The 21,002-nt window shown below is 50.0% G+C and overlaps 1 protein-coding gene across 2 annotated transcripts; it reads left to right on the top strand.

Moving 5' to 3' along the window:
- The first annotated feature begins 2,347 nt into the window (after positions 1–2,347).
- PCDH12 (protocadherin 12) lies at positions 2,348–17,938 on the top strand. 2 transcript variants are annotated; one of them, XM_032239549.1, is made up of 4 exons: positions 2,348–6,418; positions 9,802–9,899; positions 11,632–11,783; positions 15,688–17,938. In XM_032239549.1, exons 1-4 carry the CDS (start codon positions 3,539–3,541, stop codon positions 16,116–16,118), a joined length of 3,561 nt encoding a protein of 1,186 aa, XP_032095440.1. In that variant the 5' UTR covers positions 2,348–3,538; the 3' UTR covers positions 16,119–17,938. The 2 variants fall into 2 exon arrangements, with proteins under 2 accessions (XP_032095440.1, XP_032095513.1); XM_032239622.1 differs by lacking the exon at positions 15,688–17,938 and adding an exon at positions 12,974–13,456 and having other exon boundaries at positions 2,989–6,418.
- Positions 17,939–21,002: the final 3,064 nt, after the last annotated feature.

Below are 21,002 nucleotides of genomic sequence, written 5' to 3'. Positions count from 1 at the left end.
ACCTTTAAAAAGTCTGGGCCTTGTTTGCCAGCTTTGAAATCTCAAAGGGTTATTTTAGCTTCATGCCCCCAATGTGAATAAAACAAACAACATAAACCACCTATAAAATCTAAATTCAAACTTTCTTGTGACCTGTGCATCATTTTTTTTTGCATTCACATTCTCAGTCAAAACAACACAAACACACACACATGTACACACACACACAGAGCAGATATATAACTATATGTAAATATCTATATATATAGAACAATGTCCTCTGAAGAATATAAATTTTAATACAAGTAAAATTATCATGAATTCCATAACTCCTTCTGCGGCCTTAGTCCACATTAGGTTTTCCATTAAGAGACACTATTGTCATCTGCGAGTAGCTTCTCCTGTTGTGTTCTTCTGTGCAGGACGAGGGGCTGGAGCTGTGGATATTTATGAACCCCAGGCACCCACTTCCTGTCTTCGTGGCGGCCGGCTGTCCATGCCTCTGTGCCTTTTTCTCTGCCTTTGGCCACCAGATGGCGTTCTGGAAACGCGTTTTCTGCATCAAAGCTCCCCTGCATTCTCTTAACTGGGCTCCCTCCCTCTTCTCTGTTCCCTTCCAGGCCATTTTCCAGGGTGCAGCCGAAGGGCCTCTCTGGAGGGCAAATCTGTGTGATCTCGGGCCAGTTATCTAACGCTCTGTGCTCAGCATCTTCAATGTGATGGCACGGCTGTGAGTGCCGCATGCGAGGATGTAGGTAAAAAACTCAGGACATGTTCTCATTATCCTGCTTTCAGCCTTTCGAATGCTCTCCACGACCTTCAGGACAAACTCCAAATCCTTAGCCAGGGGAACCCAGGCCCCTGCATCATCTGAAGATCCCTGCTTATGTCCCCAGCCCCACCTTCCTCCCTACTCCACCGCACAGTCCCTCTTGCAGCACGACCAGGAGTCCGCCTGCCCACCTCAGGGCCTTTGCCCATTTTGCTTCCGCCACTGGCTCTGCCTCTCCCCGCCCATTCAGCTTCCTCGGGCTCACTCCTCCAGGTCCGTCAGGATTCAGCGCATGCCCTTCAGGCGGAGCCTCCTGGTTCCCCAAGCCTGATTCTAGAGCCGCTCCACTGGACTCTCGCCTTTCATTTTCTCTGCCTTGCGACTGTTAGTCCCTTGTCTTGTTCACTGTGTGGCACACAGGGGGATGAATGGGGTCCTGACAGTGAGGCCATCATGTGGGCTAACAGCCAGCAGGGGGCAGTGAGCACCCTCGTGTCCCTGAACTCCCAGGGGTTGCTTGGCTCCCCTTTGCTTAGGCAGCACCTTGCCCACACCAAGCTGAGGGAGACCTGAGAAATGGGATTCCTGCCAAAGAGGCCAAGAAAAAAGTGAAGGCACAAATGCAAGGCCATCTTCACCATTTGCATATAAGGCATAAAACCTGGAAGAAAATAAGAGGCAAAATCATATAGTCCCTATGTACTGAGTGCTTTCTCTGAGCCAGGTCCTGTGCTGAGCTCTTACCCTGCCTCGTCAGATGGACGACAGCCCTTACAGAAGGAAACAGAGGCTCAGAGGGGTTCAGTTTCTTGCGCAATGTCTCAGAGCTTGTGAGTGGCCTGTCTCCAAGGCCATCCTGTAGGAGGTGGCCCGTGGATTCAGGCCCCTTGCTATTGTTTAATAGGTTTCAGTGAAATAGTTGAGAAACCTCAGGAGTGGCATATGGAGTTAAAGAAAAGGAAAGCCAGAGAGAAGGGAGGAAGTGCAGGCGACTGACCCTTAACCACCCAAGTCCTGATGGCCACAGGCCTCCATGCCAATGTGCCCTGACTGGGGCCACTTGGGTCTAAACATAGCACCTCTGGTCCCAAGGGCTTAGTAGCAAACACCCATCTAGGGAAGCTGGCCTTCATTCTCATCACCTCAAATGCTTCACAAACCTCAGGGATCAACCTTGAGGTGGGTGTAAGACAGGGAGAATGTTGGGGGCAGCAAATTGAGGGGGGCAGTGAGAAGCAATAAGGCCACCTCAAAGGCCACCCAAGCAAAGTGCACATTCACCTCCTTCCTTCCTGAGCTTCACCGTATGAGGAGGTGAGTGGGAGGGAGGGCATCCCTTAAAACATCTAAGAGGAGAGTTGGGGCAGCAAAGGAGTTGTGCTTCACAGGACTCTTATAAACAGAACTGGGGAGAGAAGAATTGGAGGAAGGGGGAAAGACACAGATGAAAGGGAGGGGAAGGTGTGGGAGAGGGAAATGTATAAAAGCTTCCAAGAGGAGTGGGAGGCTGGGGGTTCCCCAGACAGAGAATTAGGCTGGTCCAGATGCAGAGAACAATGGACTTCAAGGCTGGGGGGTGGGGGGCACGGAAGGGAAGGGGGAGGAGATCCACACAGCCAGATCACAGAGATTCTTGCAGCTTCTGGAATCAAGACGACGGGCACCCTCATAGGTCAGTGTGAGCAGGGAATGCCCCAGGGCCTATGCAAAATCCAGAGGTAGCCACAGGGTGGGGTAAATTGTGCAGATTACAACACTCACCCTTGTAATAACGTCACTGCCTGTGACTCGGGGCCAGCCCCAGGCCAAAGCCCTTCATGCATCATCTCATTTAGTCCTCACAATTTGCTGCTAAAGGGCAACTATTCTTATTCTCGTCCCCACTCTACAGATGAGGCCCAGAGAGGTTAAGTGACTTGTCCCAGATGACACAGCTGGTAAGTTGCAAAGTCAGAATTTGAACCCCAGTTTAGCTCTGATGGCTGCTCTGTTAATCACAGCTGCTTTGCAGTGAGACAAAAATGAATGATCAGGGCAGAATCAACAGGGAGAAGTAAACAAGAGGGAAAAAGACAGGAGTGAGAGGGGAATGAACGGGGAAAAGATGGGAACAAATAGAGATGGGGAAGGGGAGAGAGACAGGGAACATGACTTGCCCAGGAGGGGCATCAGTCCACGTGCAGGCAGGTGGAGGCTCAAGTTTTCTGCTCACTTGGTGATGCAGAGGTTCCCTTTCCCTCAGCAGCCATGTTGCTGCACAGACAGCGGCTTCCCATCTGGCCTGTCCGGGGAGCCCCCAGCCTCATCCTCCTCAGTGGCAGGCCGCTCAGCTTCACAGGAAATGCTCTTTCTCTAATTGGCATTGAAACTCACAGCCCTCCCTTTTCCTGTAGGTGGGGTTTCCATAGGAAAAAGCTGCTTCTCTGTTTCCCCAGCCTAGCAACTGTTTGGAAGTCAGAGCCCCACATCCTGCTCAACTGGGTCAGGTCCCTCTTAGACCGGCTCTTGTCCATCATTTGCTGAAGTGGACCAACTAGTTCCCCTGTGGGGTGTCTCCCCTGGCAATTCTTGATTGGTGTTTGGACATCTCAGATTGTTTCCGATGAAGATGGCCTTGCCTGGGGGTCCTGCTTGTTCCATCATCATCTAACTATGGGACAAGGTTGTGCCAGCCAGTCTGGGGGAAGGAGCACGGGGCTGATCAAGCCATTCAGGAAACACTGGAGGACTTGTCCAGCCTTGAAAGAACTCTAGCGGTTTCTGAATCTAGCCCACTTGGCGGTAAGCATGATGCAACTTCTGCAACTTCTGCTGGGGCTTTTGGGACCAGGTGGCTACTTATTTCTTTCAGGGGATTGTCAGGAGGTGACCACTCTCACGGTGAAATACCAAGTGTCAGAGGAAGTGCCATCTGGCACAGTGATCGGGAAGCTGTCCCAGGAGCTGGGCCGGGAGGAGGGGCGGAGGCACGCTGGGGCTGCCTTCCAGGTGCTGCAGCTGCCTCAGGCACTCCCCATTCAGGTGGACTCTGATGAAGGCTTGCTCAGCACAGGCAGGCGGCTGGATCGAGAGCAGCTATGCCGACAGTGGGATCCCTGCCTGGTTTCCTTTGATGTGCTTGCCACAGGGGATTTGGCTCTGATCCATGTGGAGATCCAAGTGCTGGACATCAATGACCACCAGCCACAGTTTCCCAAAGGCGAGCAGGAGCTGGAAATCTCTGAGAGTGCCTCTCTCCGTACTCGGATCCCCCTGGACAGAGCTCTTGACCCAGACACTGGCCCTAACACCCTGCACTCCTACACTCTGTCTCCCAGTGATCACTTTGCCTTGGATGTCATCGTGGGACCCGATGAGACCAAACATGCAGAACTCGTAGTGGTGAAGGAGCTGGACAGGGAAATCCATTCATTTTTTGATCTGGTGTTAACTGCCTATGACAATGGGAACCCCCCCAAGTCAGGCACCAGCTTGATCAAGGTCAATGTCTTGGACTCCAATGACAATAGCCCTGTATTTGCTGAGAGTTCACTGGCACTAGAAATCCAAGAAGATGCTGCCCCTGGTACTCTTCTCATAAAACTGACCGCCACAGACCCCGACCAAGGCCCCAATGGGGAGGTGGAATTCTTCCTAAGTAAGCACATGCCTCCAGAGGTGCTGGACACATTCAGTATTGATGCCAAGACAGGCCAGATCATTCTGCGTCGACCTCTAGACTATGAGAAGAACCCTGCCTATGAGGTGGATGTCCAGGCAAGGGACCTGGGTCCCAATCCCATCCCAGCCCATTGCAAAGTTCTAATCAAGGTTCTGGACGTCAATGACAACATCCCAAGCATGCATGTCACATGGGCCTCCCAGCCATCACTGGTGTCGGAAGCTCTTCCCAAGGACAGTTTTATTGCTCTTGTCATGGCAGATGACTTGGACTCAGGAAACAATGGTTTGGTCCACTGTTGGCTGAGCCAAGAGCTGGGCCACTTCAGGCTGAAAAGAACTAACGGCAACACATACATGTTGCTAACCAATGCCACACTGGACAGAGAGCAGTGGCCCGAATACACCCTCACTCTGTTAGCCCAAGACCAAGGACTCCAGCCTTTATCAGCCAACAAACAGCTCAGCATTCAGATCAGTGACGTCAATGACAATGCACCCGTGTTTGAGAAGAGCAGGTATGAAGTCTCCACGCGGGAAAACAACCTACCCTCTCTTCACCTCATTACCGTCAAGGCTCATGATGCAGACCTGGGCATTAATGGAAAAATCTCATACCGCATCCAGGACTCTCCAGTTGCTCACTTAGTAGCCATTGACTCCAACACAGGCGAGGTCACTGCTCAGAGGTCACTGAACTATGAAGAGATGACTGGCTTTGAGCTCCAGGTGATCGCAGAGGACAGCGGGCAACCCATGCTTGCATCCAGTGTCTCTGTGTGGGTCAGACTCTTGGATGCCAATGATAATGCCCCAGAGGTGGTCCAGCCTGTGCTCAGTGATGGAAAAGCCAGCCTCTCCGTGCTTGTGAATGCCTCCACAGGCCACCTACTGGTGCCCATCGAGACTCCCAATGGCTTGGGTCCAGCAGGCACTGACACACCTCCATTGGCCACGCACAGCTCCCAGCCATTCCTTTTGACAACCATTGTGGCAAGGGATGCAGACTCGGGAGCAAATGGAGAGCCCCTCTACAGCATCCGCAGTGGGAATGAAGCCTGCCTCTTTGTCCTCAACCCCTACACGGGGCAGCTATTCATCAACACCACCAATGCCAGCAGCCTCATCGGGAGTGAGTGGGAGCTGGAGATAGTGGTAGAGGATCAGGGAAGCCTCCCCTTACAGACGCGAGCTCTGTTGAGGGTCATGTTTGTCACCAGTGTGGACCACCTGAAGGACTCGGCCCACAACCCTGGGGCCCTGAGCATGTCCACGCTGATGGTGATCTGCCTGGCTGTGCTGCTGGGCATCTTCGGGCTGATCCTGGTTTTGTTCATGTCCATCTGCCGGACAGAGAAGAAGGACAACAGGGCCTACAACTGTCGGGAGGCTGAGTCCACCTACCGCCAGCAGCCCAAGCGGCCCCAGAAACACATTCAGAAGGCGGACATCCATCTCGTGCTTGTGCTCAGGGGTCAGACAGATGAGCCTTGTGAAGTCGGGCAGTCCCACAAAGACATGGACAAGGAGACAATGATGGAAGCAGGCTGGGACCCTTGCCTGCAGGCCCCCTTCCACCTCACCCCGACCCTGTATAGGACACTGCGTAATCAAGGCAACCAGGGAGCACCGGCGGAGAGCCGAGAGGTACTGCAAGACACCGTCAACCTCCTTTTCAACCATCCCAGGCAGAGGAACGCCTCCCGGGAGAACCTGAACCTTCCAGAGCCCCAGCATACCACGGGCCAGCCATGTTCCAGACCTCTGAAGGCTGCAGGCAGTCCCACAGGGAGGCTGGCTGGGGACCAGGGCAGCGAGGAGGCCCCACAGAGCCCACCAGCCTCCTCTGCAACCCTGAGACGACAGCGACATCTCAATGGCAAAGTGTCCCCTGAGAAAGAATCAGGGCCCCGTCAGATCCTGAGGAGCCTGGTCCGGCTGTCTGTGGCTGCCTTTGCGGAGCGGAACCCCGTGGAGGAGCTCACTGTGGATTCTCCTCCTGTTCAGGTACCTGGGACATGGGCTGCTCTTTCTCTGGTCACCTCTGGACCACCGGAAACAGCATCAGACACCCCCATAACCTGCACAGTCCTCATGTTTCTTCCTTAGGCTCACCTGGCACTTTCTGATGCTTTGGGTAGCAATGGTTCAGGGCGCAGCTTTGGGATCAGCTGAACTTAGCTGTGTGATCCTAGGCAAATTCCTTGCTGTCTCTGGGCCTTAGGTGTCTAATCTGTAAATTAGAAATGATAGTAAGAGTATATATCTCGTAGAGCTGTCCAGCCAATTTGATTGACTAATTCCTATAAGGCATTTATGGTGCCTCACAAGTAGACATACAGCAAAGGTAGTGATTAAGAGTATAAGCTTTGGGCAAGGTTGCCAGGGTTCAAATCCTGGCTCCACTTCTTCCCAGCTCTGAACTACAGGGAAGCTAACTTCTCTGTTGAAGATGTCTGTGTTAACAGCACCCATCTTCTAAGTTTGCTTGAAGATACAATGAGTGAATGCTCTTAATGCCTGTAGAACAGCATCCATCTGACATGTAGTCAGAACTCAGCAAATTATTACTATTACTTCCTCAAAGCACTTCTCCTTTTCCACTCTTCACCTGCCCTCATCTCATCTGAGCAACCTCGCTATGAAGAAAGCCAGCACAGCCATCACTCCACCCAAGGTCGGGGCTGCATATAATTTTTCCGAGAACCAAGAGCTTTCTGGCTGGGCCTGCAGGATGGGGCAGTGGAAATAACCTTAGAACTTTGCAGTTAGGCAGATAGGGGTCCAAATGGCAACACAGCCACTTAGGAGCGGGGCAACCTTGTACATGTCCTTCAACATCTGAGCCTCATTTTCCTCATCTATAACATGGGAATTATGAGACCAAACATACCCTGTGTCTACCTCCTTGGAGTGCGAGGGCTAAATGGGATGATGAGTGACAAAATGTCTAAGGACCCGGGCTTTCCTAGACACGAGTGGGAAACATTTCAGGGATGATGCCTGGTCTCACACCCACATCTGCTTCTGTGAACCTCAGATAGCTTTACTGTGCCAGGCTGCCACCCAAGGCACACTTCTGTTTGGCCAGGCCATCAGCTCTGGTTTCCTGTGAAGAAAAAATATGGTTTCCTTCCCTTACTCCCTCCTCAGGAAGCCACCTGGAGATGGCCCAGCTGTTCTTTTAGGAATCTTGCCCTGGGAGGGCTGCAGACCCAGAGGTTGCCGGAGCCAACCATTCATTTATCCTTCCATTCATCCATCCATTTATCAGGTGCTTTTTGGATAAACTCTTTGTGCCGAACACTGTGCTGGCTGCTGGTGGACAGGTCAACAGAGAATAGGCATTATGGGTGACCCCACTGGGGTGATAGAAAGAAAGGTGCCCATTTGGGATCAACTTGAGGTTAAGAGGCAACTTGCTCAATGCTCGTGTCTTTCCAGCAGCACAGTAGAGTCAGATGTGACTTTAATTTCCAGCCCTCCCACTAATTTCTGTATAGCCCCTGTGAGCCTCCAGTTCCACCTCTGCAAAATGGCCATAATGGTATCCTTCTCTTAGGCTGTTGTAAGATAAATCAGATTACATGCCACTGAACAATTATTGTTTATCGTGAGATCTATTAATAAGCTCATTTAAACCTCATAACCCACCATATGACCTGGGTCTCATTAATATTCACGTTTTGTACTGTTGAGGAAACTGAGGCTCAGAATGCTTAATTAATTCCTCAAGTCCACACCGATGGGAACTGGGGCAAGGGCAGATTTAGAATTTGAACCTGAGTCTGACTGATTCGAATCTGGGCTCTAACTGTGAAGTGACCCTAAATGACAGTGCTCAGCATAGGGCTTGGCATGTAGGGAGTCATATTATGAAATGCCAGCTGTCACTTGAGCAAAAGGTGGCAGGTGTCTTAGGAAGGCTTCTGGGCCTGGGCTGGAAAGTGAGATCTTCCCTGAGGCAGGCAATGAGACCCAAGTCTCCCAAGTCACAGTGAAAGCCCAGTCCTGACCATCTCCTTCCACCCCTCCTCTGAAGTTGGCACTTCCCATCTCAAGCTGCACAGAGGGGCACAGTGGACCTCCTAAGGGAGGAAGGGGGGTGGGCCCAGGAGGCAGAAGCAGTGTTTCTAGGAATAACACCCCAAACTCCCTGCTTTTGCAGAGGATTTTTAACTTTTTCAAACCATTTAATCCTGACAACACTGTAAAGAAGGTTGTGTGGGTATTTCTAGCCCCACATTAGAGATGAAGAAACTGAGGTCTGAGGAGGTCTAAAAACCTGTCTAACACTATACAATAAGTTACAAATGGCCTTGAACTAGAACTCCGCCTCCCAGGACTTGATCTGTTGCCTCTCCCTCCCAATGCCCTGTACGGTCTGACTCTGATATCTCACCCATCCCCTATCCCATTCTCCAGTCTTTCTGAAACTCCACCATCTCTTTCAGCCTTTCAGCATGCAGTGCTTCTGCCTGAAACCCCCTCACCCCTTGCCCAGACCCTCACTCTCTTTCCACTTGCCAAACTCCTGTGGAGCCTTTGGGTCTCACCAGAGGTGCCTGGCATGTAGTATGAACTCAGTCACGTCTGTTGAAATAAGTGAATAAACTTCCTCCAGTACCACCCCCCTGCTTCCTCCCTGCTCCAAGTTGGGTTAGGGGCCCCCCTCTGCTCCCACAGAGCCCCCACTCTTTCCCTATGCCCAGAGGCACCCTGTGGTAACCACTCTTGCTGCCCTGGTCTCCAGTCAGCCTCCCTGTGGGGCTGCCTGCACCCTACATGTCCTGACAGATATGACCATGCTGAGGGCAGCAGCTGGGTCTCCTTCTCCTTCTTACTCCCATTGCAACCATCCTGCCTGGCACTTACTAAGTACTTGTTGAATGAATGAAAAGATGAATAAATGAATGATTCAATGACACCATTTTGCCTTCTCTACAACATAGTCTTACATCTGGCCCCTTACATGTTGTTGAACAAAAATTGGCTGAATGTCCAAATACTGCTAAAGGGAAACGGCTCTTTAAAATAATCTTCATCAAAATAATAACAAATTCATGGTCAGGAAATGCCTTTCCACCTCTATCCCTCAGAGTCCACCAGGCGCAGGTCACTCGGAGGAATGAGTATGAGGGGACGGGTCCGGAGGGTCCTCTTGCTCTCCTTCAGACACTCAGATCCTAGGGTGACATGACAGAATAGGGGACCTGCCCGCCTAGGTCCCTGTCTCCGTCACTGGGCACCATCCCCCATCTGATCACACAAACATCTGAAGCCAGAGGAAAGACTATAAAAAGAAAGCACCGGCATTGAGGGAAACATCCGGCGAGGAAGTGTGCTGAGTCGGAATTGTGTGGAGTCAACAGATTTTTCCTGTCTTGTAGCAAATCTCCCAGCTGCTGTCCTTGCTGCATCAGGGCCAATTCCAGCCCAAACCAAACCACCGAGGAAATAAGTACTTGGCCAAGCCAGGCGGCAGCAGGTAAGCAGCACGTAGCCCCCACAGGCATCTCAAGGCCCCCACCGGCCGCCCCTCATGTCTGTAGCCTCTCTGAGTGAGGAAGGGTGAGCACATCCCAGAAACCAGTCTCCTGGGAGGGTGCAGCAGACAGCATCCATCCTCCCACCCTCAGGGGCTTGGTCATGGGGCAACTGTATTGATTGCAATTACAGGACCTAGAGTCACCAAGGAAATGATTTCATCCTGAAGCTCTATCTATCCCTTGACTACAGAGGTGCTATAAATTGCCTTTGTATCTGTAACTTTCACTTTTCTTTCTCTTGACCCATAAACATAATATGAAGGCTCCCCACTAAAGACACAGATGTGCGGATGTGCGCCTTTGGGCAATCCTAGAATTGAAGAGACCTTAAGAGAACATCAAATCTAACTTCTTGTTACAGATGGTGAAACTGAGGCTCTGAGTAGTCTGATTCAACCCAGCTATGTAAACTTCAGCAAGTGAGATAATCTCTCAGGACCTCAGTTTCCCCATCTGTAAAATGGAAGCCATCCCACTTCCCTTGTGGTAATGGCAGAGTTCCTGACTCCTGCATCAGTGCTCTTGCCCTGACAACTTATAGCTTCTTTTTATAAGGATGGTGAGAGGTAGTGTAGAGCAGGGGTGAGTCCACACACTCCAGAGTCACACTGGCCTGGATTTGAATTCTTGCTTTATCCCTTAATCCATGGGGAACTTAGGCAACCTGCCAAATCTTCACAAGTCTTGGTTTTCTCATTTGCATATTGGGGTGATAAAAGGGAACCCCTTACAGGTGTGGAAAGTTTGAATGAAACAGTGCATGCACCCTGCAGCGCATGAGGCCTGACTCAGACTCACTGCTTAATAAACATTAGTTGTCATTGTCACCCACACATTTGCCACCTCCCTGCTCATGTCTTCACAGCAGCAGAAATGGCGACAGGGGAAAAAACCAGCAGAAAAACTCCCCATGCCTTAAAACCCTTCAGGGAGCCTTCCCACCTGCTGGGATGAGGGTCCAGGCCTGTCCCCAAGTGTCTATGGGAGGGAGGGGCCAGGATGGAGACAGCAAGAGACTGGGGTGCAGGGAGCAGATTCAGAGCAGCTTTAGGCTGCCTCACTCCAGCTGCACCCTCCAGATCTGCTCTCCTGGCCTGGGATTTGACCTAAAGTAGGAAGGAGGGAATGTTCAGTCACTCATTAAGTATTGATTCAGCACCTACTGTGTGCCAGGCCCTGTTCTGAGCATCGGTGAGGGAGCAGGGAATGACACAGGCAAAAATCCCGGCCTTGCTGGAGCTCCTCTCCTATGGAGGGGTGGACGGCTGCACTGGCTCCACTGAGGTTTCCGAAATTCCTCCTGTGTGCCAGGCAATGCATAGGCGTGGGAGGGGGAACAAGAATGATAATATCAATGAACTCATCTTCACTTCTGTCTGCTGAGTGCTTATAATGTGCCAGGCTCTGTGGTAGGTCCCTTTACCTACAATGTCTCATTTTACCCTCACAGCACCCCATGAGGTGGGTATTATTTATTATTCTCATTTTATAGATGAGGAAACAGAGTAAGAGGAGGGCTGGAATCAGATGATCCAGGTTGGTCTGACTCTAGAGGCCAGGCTGTGTATCCAGTTCCCTGTAGGGGTAAATGAATGCAAACATGAATGGGCATGAATGAATGAATCTATCTGGGAATTTCCCTACCCATGGACTGGTTGGTTTCTTTTGCAGAAGTGCAATCCCAGACACAGATGGCCTAAGTATGAGGGCTGGAGGCCAGACAGACCCAGAACAGGAGGAAGGGCCTTTGGATCCTGAAGAGGACCTCTCTGTGAAGCAACTGCTAGAAGAAGAGCTGTCCAGTCTGCTGGACCCCAGCACAGGTAGGGGCTCCCTAGAGCCACGCTGACCCTGCTTCTGCCCCATGGTGTCCAGGCTTCAGAGTTCTGCTCCAAGCCACTGCAGGGAAAAGCCATTCTGTTTCTTTGAAGGAACATCAGCAACATTTTACTTCCCTTGCAGCCTCAGAAAGTATTTATTTAAAGACTGGGTTCTACTTGGATTTTGTTTTTCTTTTTTCTTTTTTTTAAGACAGGGTCGGGCCGGGCGCGGTGGCTCAAGCCTGTAATCCCAGCACTTTGGGAGGCCGAGGCAGGTGGATCACGAGGTCAAGAGATCGAGACCATCCTGGTCAACATGGTGAAACCCCGTCTCTACCAAAAATACAAAAAAATTTAGCTGGGCATGGTGGCGTGTGCCTGTAATCCCAGCTACTCAGGAGGCTGAGGCAGGAGAATTGCCTGAACCCAGGAGGCGGAGGTTGTGGTGAGCCGAGATCGCGCCATTGCACTCCAGCCTGGGTAACATGAGTGAAACTCCATCTCAAAAAAAAAAAAAAAAAAAAAAAAAGACAGGGTCTCACTCTGTCACCCAGGCTGGAGTACAGTGGTGTGATCACAGCTCACTGCAGCACTCACATCCTGGGCTCAGGCAAGCCTCCCACCTTAGCCTCCCTAGTAGCTGGGACCACAGGTGTGCACCACATCTGGCTAATTTTTAATTTTTTTTGTAGGGACAGGGTTTCACATGTTGCCCAGGCTGGTCTCCCAACTTCTGGGCTCAAGCAATTCGCCCACCTCGGCCTCCCAAACTGCTGGCAGTAGAGGCATGAGCCACCTGTAATCAAAACCAAAGTAGGCACCCAGTACTTTGATTATTCATTTTAAAAATCATTCTAAGAACAGCAAACATGCTAGGCACTGGGGAAGCACCTGAGGTGCATGATCTCATTTAAGCCTCCAACCAATCCCTGCAGGTAGACAATTATTACCTCAAATTTACAGATGAGCAAACTGAAGCTCAAAAAAATAAAGTAGCCTTCCCAGAGTCACCCAGCTCACCAGTGATTGAAGGGGTGCCAAACCCTGAGCCAGCCGGTCCTCTACCGACTTCTTACCACTCATTTGCATTTGCTTGGTGTGTTTCAATATCCTTTCACCCTGGGAACCAAGTCAACTCTTTAATATACTGACAACTGCAATTAAAACAAAAAGATTTTTTTTTTTTTTGGCAGAGAAACAATTAGCTTTGACAATAAATACATACCGTGAACTTGAATTTAGGAATCTGCTAGCGCCCCCCCACCCCTGCTGTGGACATCGGTCAGCCTCCTTTGGCAACACACCCCAGGGCGGACCATCCCTGTGCTGTGGTTTTCTGTCTGTGTAGTTAACACTGTTTCTCATGTGCTCTATCTGGCTGCAGACACGCTGAAGGCACGGCAGGGACTTTCCTTTCCTTGGTTAAAAAAATATTGTAATGCTTATTGGGCACTTTCTATGTGCTAGGCCCTGTTCTAAGTATCTCATGAGAAAATCTTATGAGATAGGGGCTGTTCATTATCCTCACTTCATAAAGGAAAAATGTGAGGGTCGGGGTGTTTAATAATTTGCCCAAGGCTGTGCAGCTCATGGATGGTTATTAACACAGGCAGTGTGGCTCTAAATTTTAGAGCTGTGTTGTTCAGTGCGGTAGTCACTAGCCACATGTGGATATTTAAATTTAAATGAATTAAAATTAAAAAAATGAAATATTCAGTTCCTCTGTCATACCAGCCACATTTCAAGTGCTCAGTAGCCATGTATGGCTGGGGGATGTAGCTTTGGATTCTATCTCTATTAGTCAGCTCTGGCTGGAACCTGTGGGCTCAGTTCCCACATGGTCCTGCTTGCTCATAGCACAAAGGGTACTGAACACAGGGGCACTGTAAGGAGTAGGGGGTAAGGAAGGAGGAGGGGCACAAAAGCCTTTGCTGCTCACAGGCTGGACTGCCACAGGGAGACTGGGATCTTGCTGCTCCAGATCTGCTTCAGCTCTTGCTGCTTCAGATTGATATTGCCCCACTTGAGAATGTGACCATGACAATGATTTACTGATTGCATGAATTCACTGAATCTCACAACAACTCCACAAGATGAGTACTACTGTCTCACCACTTCCTAAGAGGAAATGGGAGCTTAGAGAGGTTAAGCCATTTTTCCCAGGGTCACACACACTGCTTCTAAGCGGCAAAGCTGGGAAATCAAACCTGGGTTGGCCCAGCACCCACCTGCAGCTAGAACTGGTGGGTGATGCTGGGTGAATTCAGCATCACTTTTCAGCTGTTCTCATATGCCCCAGTGATTTTTCTCATTCCAAGCTTCGCTCCTTCTGAAGCTGTCTGACCCGTGTATAAAGAAAGGCCTGATACTATAACACCAAGAGTTCCACCCAACCTTATGGCCTCAGAGTCTCGGAGAACTAAGGTTTACATTTCCCAAATGTTGAAGGTTAATATTTATTTTTATTCAATTATTCAACATTCACTAAGTCCCAGATATGGGGCTAAACCCAAGGATCCAGTAAGACAGGAGCCCAACACTGTCTCCCAGCCTGCACAGTCCAGAATGCAAGACAGAGATTCATTTATCAATACAAAAATGAAGAGGTAGGCCGGGTGTGGTGGCTCACGCTTGTAATCCAAGCACTTTGGAGGCCAAGGCGGGTGGATCACCTGAGGTCAGGAGTTCAAGACCAGCCTGACCAACATGGTGAAACCCCATCTTAAAAAAAAAAAAAAAAATGACTAGCCATGCTTCGGAGTAACTTTTTCAAATTACATAAGTAGTATTTGGTTAATATAGAAAAATATAGATAAACAAAAAGAGAATAAATTGCTTCTGCCCAGGGGTAATTTCAGTTAACATTCTGACGTCTCCTTCCAGTCTTTTATTCTGTGCACAGATTTTAAAGTAACTCACCTTAGGCAAACATTAGATAAATGTTAAGTAGATGTGCTTTTTTTAAAAGACAGTTTCTTAGCTACAAGACTTACAGTTTCTTTCCCCTGGCTTGGTCTTTACCATCAAGCCTAGGACTGGCAGCCCCTCCTCAGCCTGACTCTAGGCCAGGGTTTCCTGCAGCTTGAGAGATGAAGATGTTGAGGAGGATTTGAGGATCTGTGGCCAGGTGGTAACAGTGCAGTCCTTAGGTAGCCTGGGAATTCCAGGGGCCCCAGCTGGGCACCTGGAGTATCCAGGGGGAGGAGGGGCCAGCTCTTCAGAGAGAGGGTCTGGTGGTGCCATCATAGAGAGCCTTCAGAGTCATCACACCTGGCATTATATTGAGGTTTGGTTGCCTAACAGATGTGTGACTTAACTTCTTTCAGCTTCAGTTTCCTCATCCATGAAACGAGGGTAATATTGTTGACTGTCATCGAAGATTTGTGTGGAAGTTAAATGAAATAATCATGGAAATTGCTCATCACTTAACTACCTAATATGTGCTCCCTATTATTATGGATGGGAACAAATGGCAGCGCCAAGTCAGGAACTCCAGCCTTGGCTAAGAAAAGTGATTTTTCCCCCATCCTTGGCTAGTGGAGCCCTGAAGAAGTCACCCTGAGGGGTAAAAATCCTGGCTGAACTATAGAAAACACTGAGACCAGAAACACACCACAGCCCAGATTGGGAAATTCTGTAGAAAAAGGCAAATTTCTACTTCTAGGCCTTCTCTGTCTCCTGCCACTTCCTACTCGGTTCACGGGTGTGTCAGTCGACTGCTTTCCTACCCAGGGAGCTTCCCTGTCAGCACCTCTTCCTTCCTGTCCCCCTCTGGCCACTCCGTCTGTCCCCTGCCATTTCCCTTCCCTCCTTTGTCCACTGCCCTTGCCCTGCCCACTGCCCCACCCTAACCTGCCTGGCCTTTCCCGGAGCCTGGCCCTCACTGTGTCCCCTCCTCCCTCCACAGGTCTGGCCCTGGACCGCCTGAGCACCCCTGACCCAGCCTGGATGGCAAGACTCTCTTTGCCCCTCACCACCAACTACCGTGACAATGTGATCTCCCCGGACGCTGCAGCCATGGAGGAGCCAAGGACCTTCCAGACGTTTGGCAAGGCGGAGGGACCGGAGCTGAGCCCAACAGGCACGAGGCTGGCCAGCACCTTTGTCTCGGAGATGAGCTCGCTGTTGGAGATGCTGCTGGAACAGCGCTCCAGCATGCCCGTGGAGGCCGCCTCCGAAGTGCTGCGGCGGCTTTCGGTCTGTGGAAGGACCCTCAGTCTAGACTTGGCCACAAGTGCGGCCTCAGGCACGAAAGTGCAGGGGGACCCAGGTAGAAAGACGGAGACTGAGGGCAGGAGCAGAGGCGGTAGCAGCAGCAGCAGCAGCAAATGCCTGTGAACATACCTTGGATGCTTCTGGATCCAAGAACCAGGGGCCTGAGGATCTGGGGACATGAGCTGGTTTCTAAAATCTTGGAACTCAGTAACTAGCGGTGGCCTGAGAGCTTTAGGGTGACTGATGCTACCCCCACAGAGGAGGCAGTGGCTCCAGGACTAACATCTGACTGACCAAAGCAGCCCTTTTTAAGCGACTCTTGAGTCTTTTGGAGGACAGGGACAGTTTGTGGCTAAGTGTTTGCTGGCAAAACATACATAGAGCACAAAGGGTCAGTCCTCTGCACAAAGGGTCAGTCCTCTGGCAGAACAGATGCCATGGAGTATCACTAGCAGGGAAGAACGGCCTTCTTGGGTAGCAGGAGTTAGGGGGCTGTACCCTGGGGGTGCCAGGCAATGCTCTCTGGCCTACCAATAAAGGAAAAACAATGGCTCATTCTCCTGTTTGCACCTGTCACGATGGAGAGAGGAAGAGTAATACAGTGAGGGTTCTTTGTCATCCAATCCCTGGCAAGACTGTCACATTGGGCCTGGACAGGAGTGGGGCACCTTGGTACACAGTGACAGGTACACAAATAGCAGACATGTGCGCTCTTAACCCTGTTCCCCTGTCACTGTGTTATCAACTAATCTGCTTCTCAGCTACAAAATTAGAGCTAAGAAAGCACAACTATTTATAAAGCATTTACATGAGCCAGGCGCCAGGCTTTACAATAGGATTTAATTTGATTTTCCAGCAATCCTGGGAGGGAGGTATTATTAACCCCATTTCACAGACATGGATATAGGGCTTGGAGAGGTCAAGTGGTTTTCCAAAGATCAAGCAGGGAGCAGAGGCAGAGCCAGGATTTGGACCCAGGCTGGCCCAACACCAAAACCCATGCCTTCAACCTTGACACCAGCCTGCCAACCAAGGAGAGGAAAAGCAAAGGCCCTGGAGGTGAGCCGTTGGCAGCAGTGAACTTGCCAGGGCTCTCGCTGGAAACGCTGTTGAAACGAACATTCCAAAGCTGGGAAGGCCCGCTCCTCTCTACACTTTCAAGCACAAGGCAGAAAGAACTTGGATCTGAACTGATGCAGGCCCCTATCCCTTCCCAGCAAGCAGCTCTTCAAGTGCAGAGGTCTTCTTTCCTGATCCCATTTGTGGGCAAACCTTTCTCTGTCATTGCAGGTTCAGGCTTGTGAATTCAGGTCCCAGAGGACACTGTGTGAACTGGGTCTATGAAATTGGCACTGACAGCAGCCAGCCTTCCAGGGGATGGGGGAGGGAAGAAATAGCAGATATTTTCCCAAGGCTCAGCTTTATAATTTTCTTGGAAATTTCCGAGCAGTCAATCAGCTAGCTTCTAAACAATGCGGGTATCTCCTGGACACTGAAGGCAAAAGTTCCTCTAACTGCTCCTCTTTGTGTCCTTTCTTGGAGCTCAGTGCTCATGTTCACTGTTCACAGAAATGGGCCAATCATACTCCCAACTAGGGATAATGGGCATCATACATACTTGGAATACAGTGTGGTATCATTATTTCATTATTCCATTTTACAGATGAGGAAAAGGAGACTCCCCAAAGTTAAGAGCTTCAGGGGCAGAGTCTCTCGGTTTCTGCTCACCTCACTCTAGGCCAGAGTGATCTCCTTACAGAACCTATGATTTTCAGGCTGGATCACTGAACTGTTGGGTTCTGTGGGCCAGTGAGAGAAACTGGGGGAAACCAAGCAGGCAGGCAGGGTCTCCAGCCTGACCAGCCAGGTGCCTGCCACAAAGCAACACTTGATGAATACCTATTGAATGGATGTATGAATGAATAAATGTGTCAATAAATGCTTCAGGGGCCCATTGTATCCATATTGGAGCTCCAGGTAGGACTTCATTAGAAAAAAAGATTCTGTTATATAAAAGCAAAGTCTGAGAACCAAAGTACTAGAGTAGACCATGCTGACCTCCCAGTTACCAGCAGATTTTCAGTGCGGAGCCGATGTTGGGAGGGTAGAGAGAAGACAGTGGGCAGGGAAAGGTGACCCGAGGAAGCTGGAATTATAGCTGGCAACTGGACCACTAGATACATGGGACCACTGCATCATTCTAGTTCAAAAGCCCTAAATCTGTACTCCTTGCCCCGCCCCCCAAATACTAGGTAAAACTTTGGTATAGGCATTTTTTAGGCATAAGATACAAATTTCTCATCAGATTCTCAAAGGAAACCTTGACCTTTAAAAGGTTATGCAGGATTGCTTTAAGATACTATCTAAACATCCACAGGCATGGGCAATTGTCACAAGGAGTCTGAACTTTATCTATTTCAGGTCTTCATTTTATAGCCAAAAATATAGAAAGAAATGGCAGATGACTTGCTCAAGGCCACCTGGCAGGTTTGTGGGGGAGAGCTTTCCAAATTAAGATGACATTTAACTGAGCGGTTGGTCAAATTAGGATTTAGATCTGGGATTCAGTATGGTGGTCTTTTGAATACATCAAGGATTCTTAATCTGAGGGCCTTGGTTGGACTGCAGGATCTACAAACCTGCTGAACTGCATGCAAAATTGGGAGGATATGCATTTTTTCTATGGAAAGAAGTAGGTACTTAGATCATATTCTCTTTTCCTTTTTTGAGGTGGAGCCTTGTTCTGTCACCCAGGCTGGAGTGCCATGGTGTGATCTCAGCTCCTGGATTCAAGCAATTCTTTTGCCTCAGCCTCCTGAGCAGCTGGGACTACAGGTGCACACCACCATGCCTGGCTAATTTTTGTTGTTGTTGTTGTATTTTTAGTAGAGACGGGGTTTCACCGTGTTAGCCAGGCTAGTCTCAATCTCCAGACCTCATGATTCACCCGCCTCGGCCTCCCAAAGTCCTGGAATTACAGACATGAGCCACCACGCTTGGCCAGATCAGATTCTCAGAGATTTAGGGCCCAATTAAGATAAGGGACCACTATAGTCCTCTAGGTCAGCCCTCAGCCCTGCCTTCCCTGCAGCACCTGGAGAACTCATGGGTAGAGCTGTTCCTGTTCTGAACTTTGATCAGGATGGGGGTGTATGTATGTGAGGGACTGTGTTCTCTCCTGCATCATGTATCCCCTCCTGGCGAGCTGATACCAGCTCCTTTCCCAATAACAGGCTCAGAGTGGGACAGTGTCTCTGGTGACAGAATTGGGTGTGCTGAACAGGAAGGTTACAGAAACTTCTTGACATCAGCCAACATGTCAAAGCTGAGATTTGGACATGCTCAAAACAGTTTCCACCAAGATGGACTCTGCCCCCTGGGAGACTGAAGGAGCAGGCGAGCCAGCAAGCACCCACTTAAATGTCGTCTTAATTTGGAAAGCGTAGAGGGACATTTTTATCAATAGTCAGCCATTCTCCGGCACCAGGAGTACAATGCAGTGCTCAGAGCCTGGGGGCAGCTCAGAGATTGACAGGCAGCGCCTTGTCTGTCACCCAACTTCAGTTTGGCAGCTCGCTGACCCAACCTCTTCCCTGGCTGAAATAAGAGTGAGATGGCAATCATTACCCTTGAAACTCTGGAGAGAACCAAATCCCAAAAAAGGGAGGACAGGAGGAGGGACAGCACAGGCTTGGCCTGGCACATAGTGTGTACCTAGAAAAAAGATCAGCATTTTCTAATTCCTGCTAAGTTTTGGGTACAATGGGGGAGGAGTGGGACATGATCAGAAACACACATGCAACATTTTGTATTTATTGAACAGTTACTAAGTGCCAAAAGTAGCACAGGGAACCGTGTGTGTGTGTGTGTGTGTGTGTGTGTGTGTGTGTGTGTGTGTGTGTATGCGTGTGTGTAGGTGGCGAGGAAGGTGGGGGGCAATAAAGAATTATTCATTCAAGTTATTTAAAGTACCTACTATGTGCTGGGTAGGCTTGGTGCTGGTCATTGGGTGGGGCAGGAGTGAGTATAATCACTCATTTGTTGAACATATATTTAGCATTAAAGATAAAGTGAACCAAATAGCCTTTTTGCCATCAGTGTCAGGACTCAGAAAACAGCATCTCTGGATAGAGAAGCTGAGGCAGCAGAGCTTCGCACAAAGGTCTCATTGGTGAGGGCACCAGGCTGTGACCCAGCATCCTGACCCAGGCTGGCCCTGCTGATGGGAGCCACCTCCCTCTCCTTCTTTCACACTTCCTCTGGGACACTGATGGTGAGTCATTAGCAGCAGAATTTTAATGGCAAAAGCACAGCAGTCCCCAGGTCTGCCAATGAAGCCCATCCCCCTGGGGCTGGATCGACTGCAGTGACTGAATAGCCAACGACTTTTGGTCCCTTGACAACACCTTTCTCATGACTCTGCTATCCTTCCCTTTCCACAGGAGAGGCCCTTCCTTTTTAAATTGGAGAGCATAAAAATATCCTGCCCCCCCCCCACCTTCGGCATCCCAAATTGAATCAGTATTTAGCTCAGTAGTGACTGACGGGGAGGGAGAGCCACTCAGGGAGGGCTGCATCTGGCCTTCACCACAGGATGCCCAGTGTCCAGACTGAACCACCCCTTGGCCCTGGGTACGGCTAGAAGGAAGTAGTCAGGAAATCCAAAATGACAACAGAAGGAGGAGGCTGGGGAGTGGGGCTCCACCGGGAGGACACACAGTGACATTTCACGCAGAGGGTGCTCCAGGAAGGCTCAAAGGCAATCTGTAGGGAAACAGGCTCTGGGCTCAACTCAGTGAGGGAAAACATTGGGTTAACCAAGTTCTTTACTGGAGGACTTCCTGGAACCTCGAATATGCTGATGTGTATTGTGAATCTATAAAAAGGGGACGTCTGGTGCAGCATTAACTTACTTAACCACAGAAACCTTTGTTTGTTTGCTTTTTTGGCAGAGAGCTTAGCGCACTGCACAGCTTAAAACCCTGAGCTTGAAACCTCAGGTTTCCT

The sequence above is a fragment of the Sapajus apella genome, unplaced genomic scaffold (genome assembly GCF_009761245.1).
Source record: "Sapajus apella isolate SASKATOON/1434 unplaced genomic scaffold, GSC_monkey_1.0 scaffold1, whole genome shotgun sequence".
Classification (NCBI taxonomy): Eukaryota; Metazoa; Chordata; class Mammalia; order Primates; family Cebidae; genus Sapajus; species Sapajus apella.
This window is presented reverse-complemented; position numbering and strand designations above follow the sequence as displayed.

Bases quoted from the DNA above. Each gene is read 5' to 3' on its own strand.
- PCDH12 (XM_032239549.1), top strand. From the start codon at position 3,539: ATGATGCAACTTCTGCAACTTCTGCTGGGGCTTTTGGGACCAGGTGGC. The intron at 9,900-11,631 runs GTAAGCAGCACG...TTTCTTTTGCAG, and splicing joins GCCAAGCCAGGCGGCAGCAG to AAGTGCAATCCCAGACACAG. The intron at 11,784-15,687 runs GTAGGGGCTCCC...CTCCCTCCACAG, and splicing joins TCTGCTGGACCCCAGCACAG to GTCTGGCCCTGGACCGCCTG.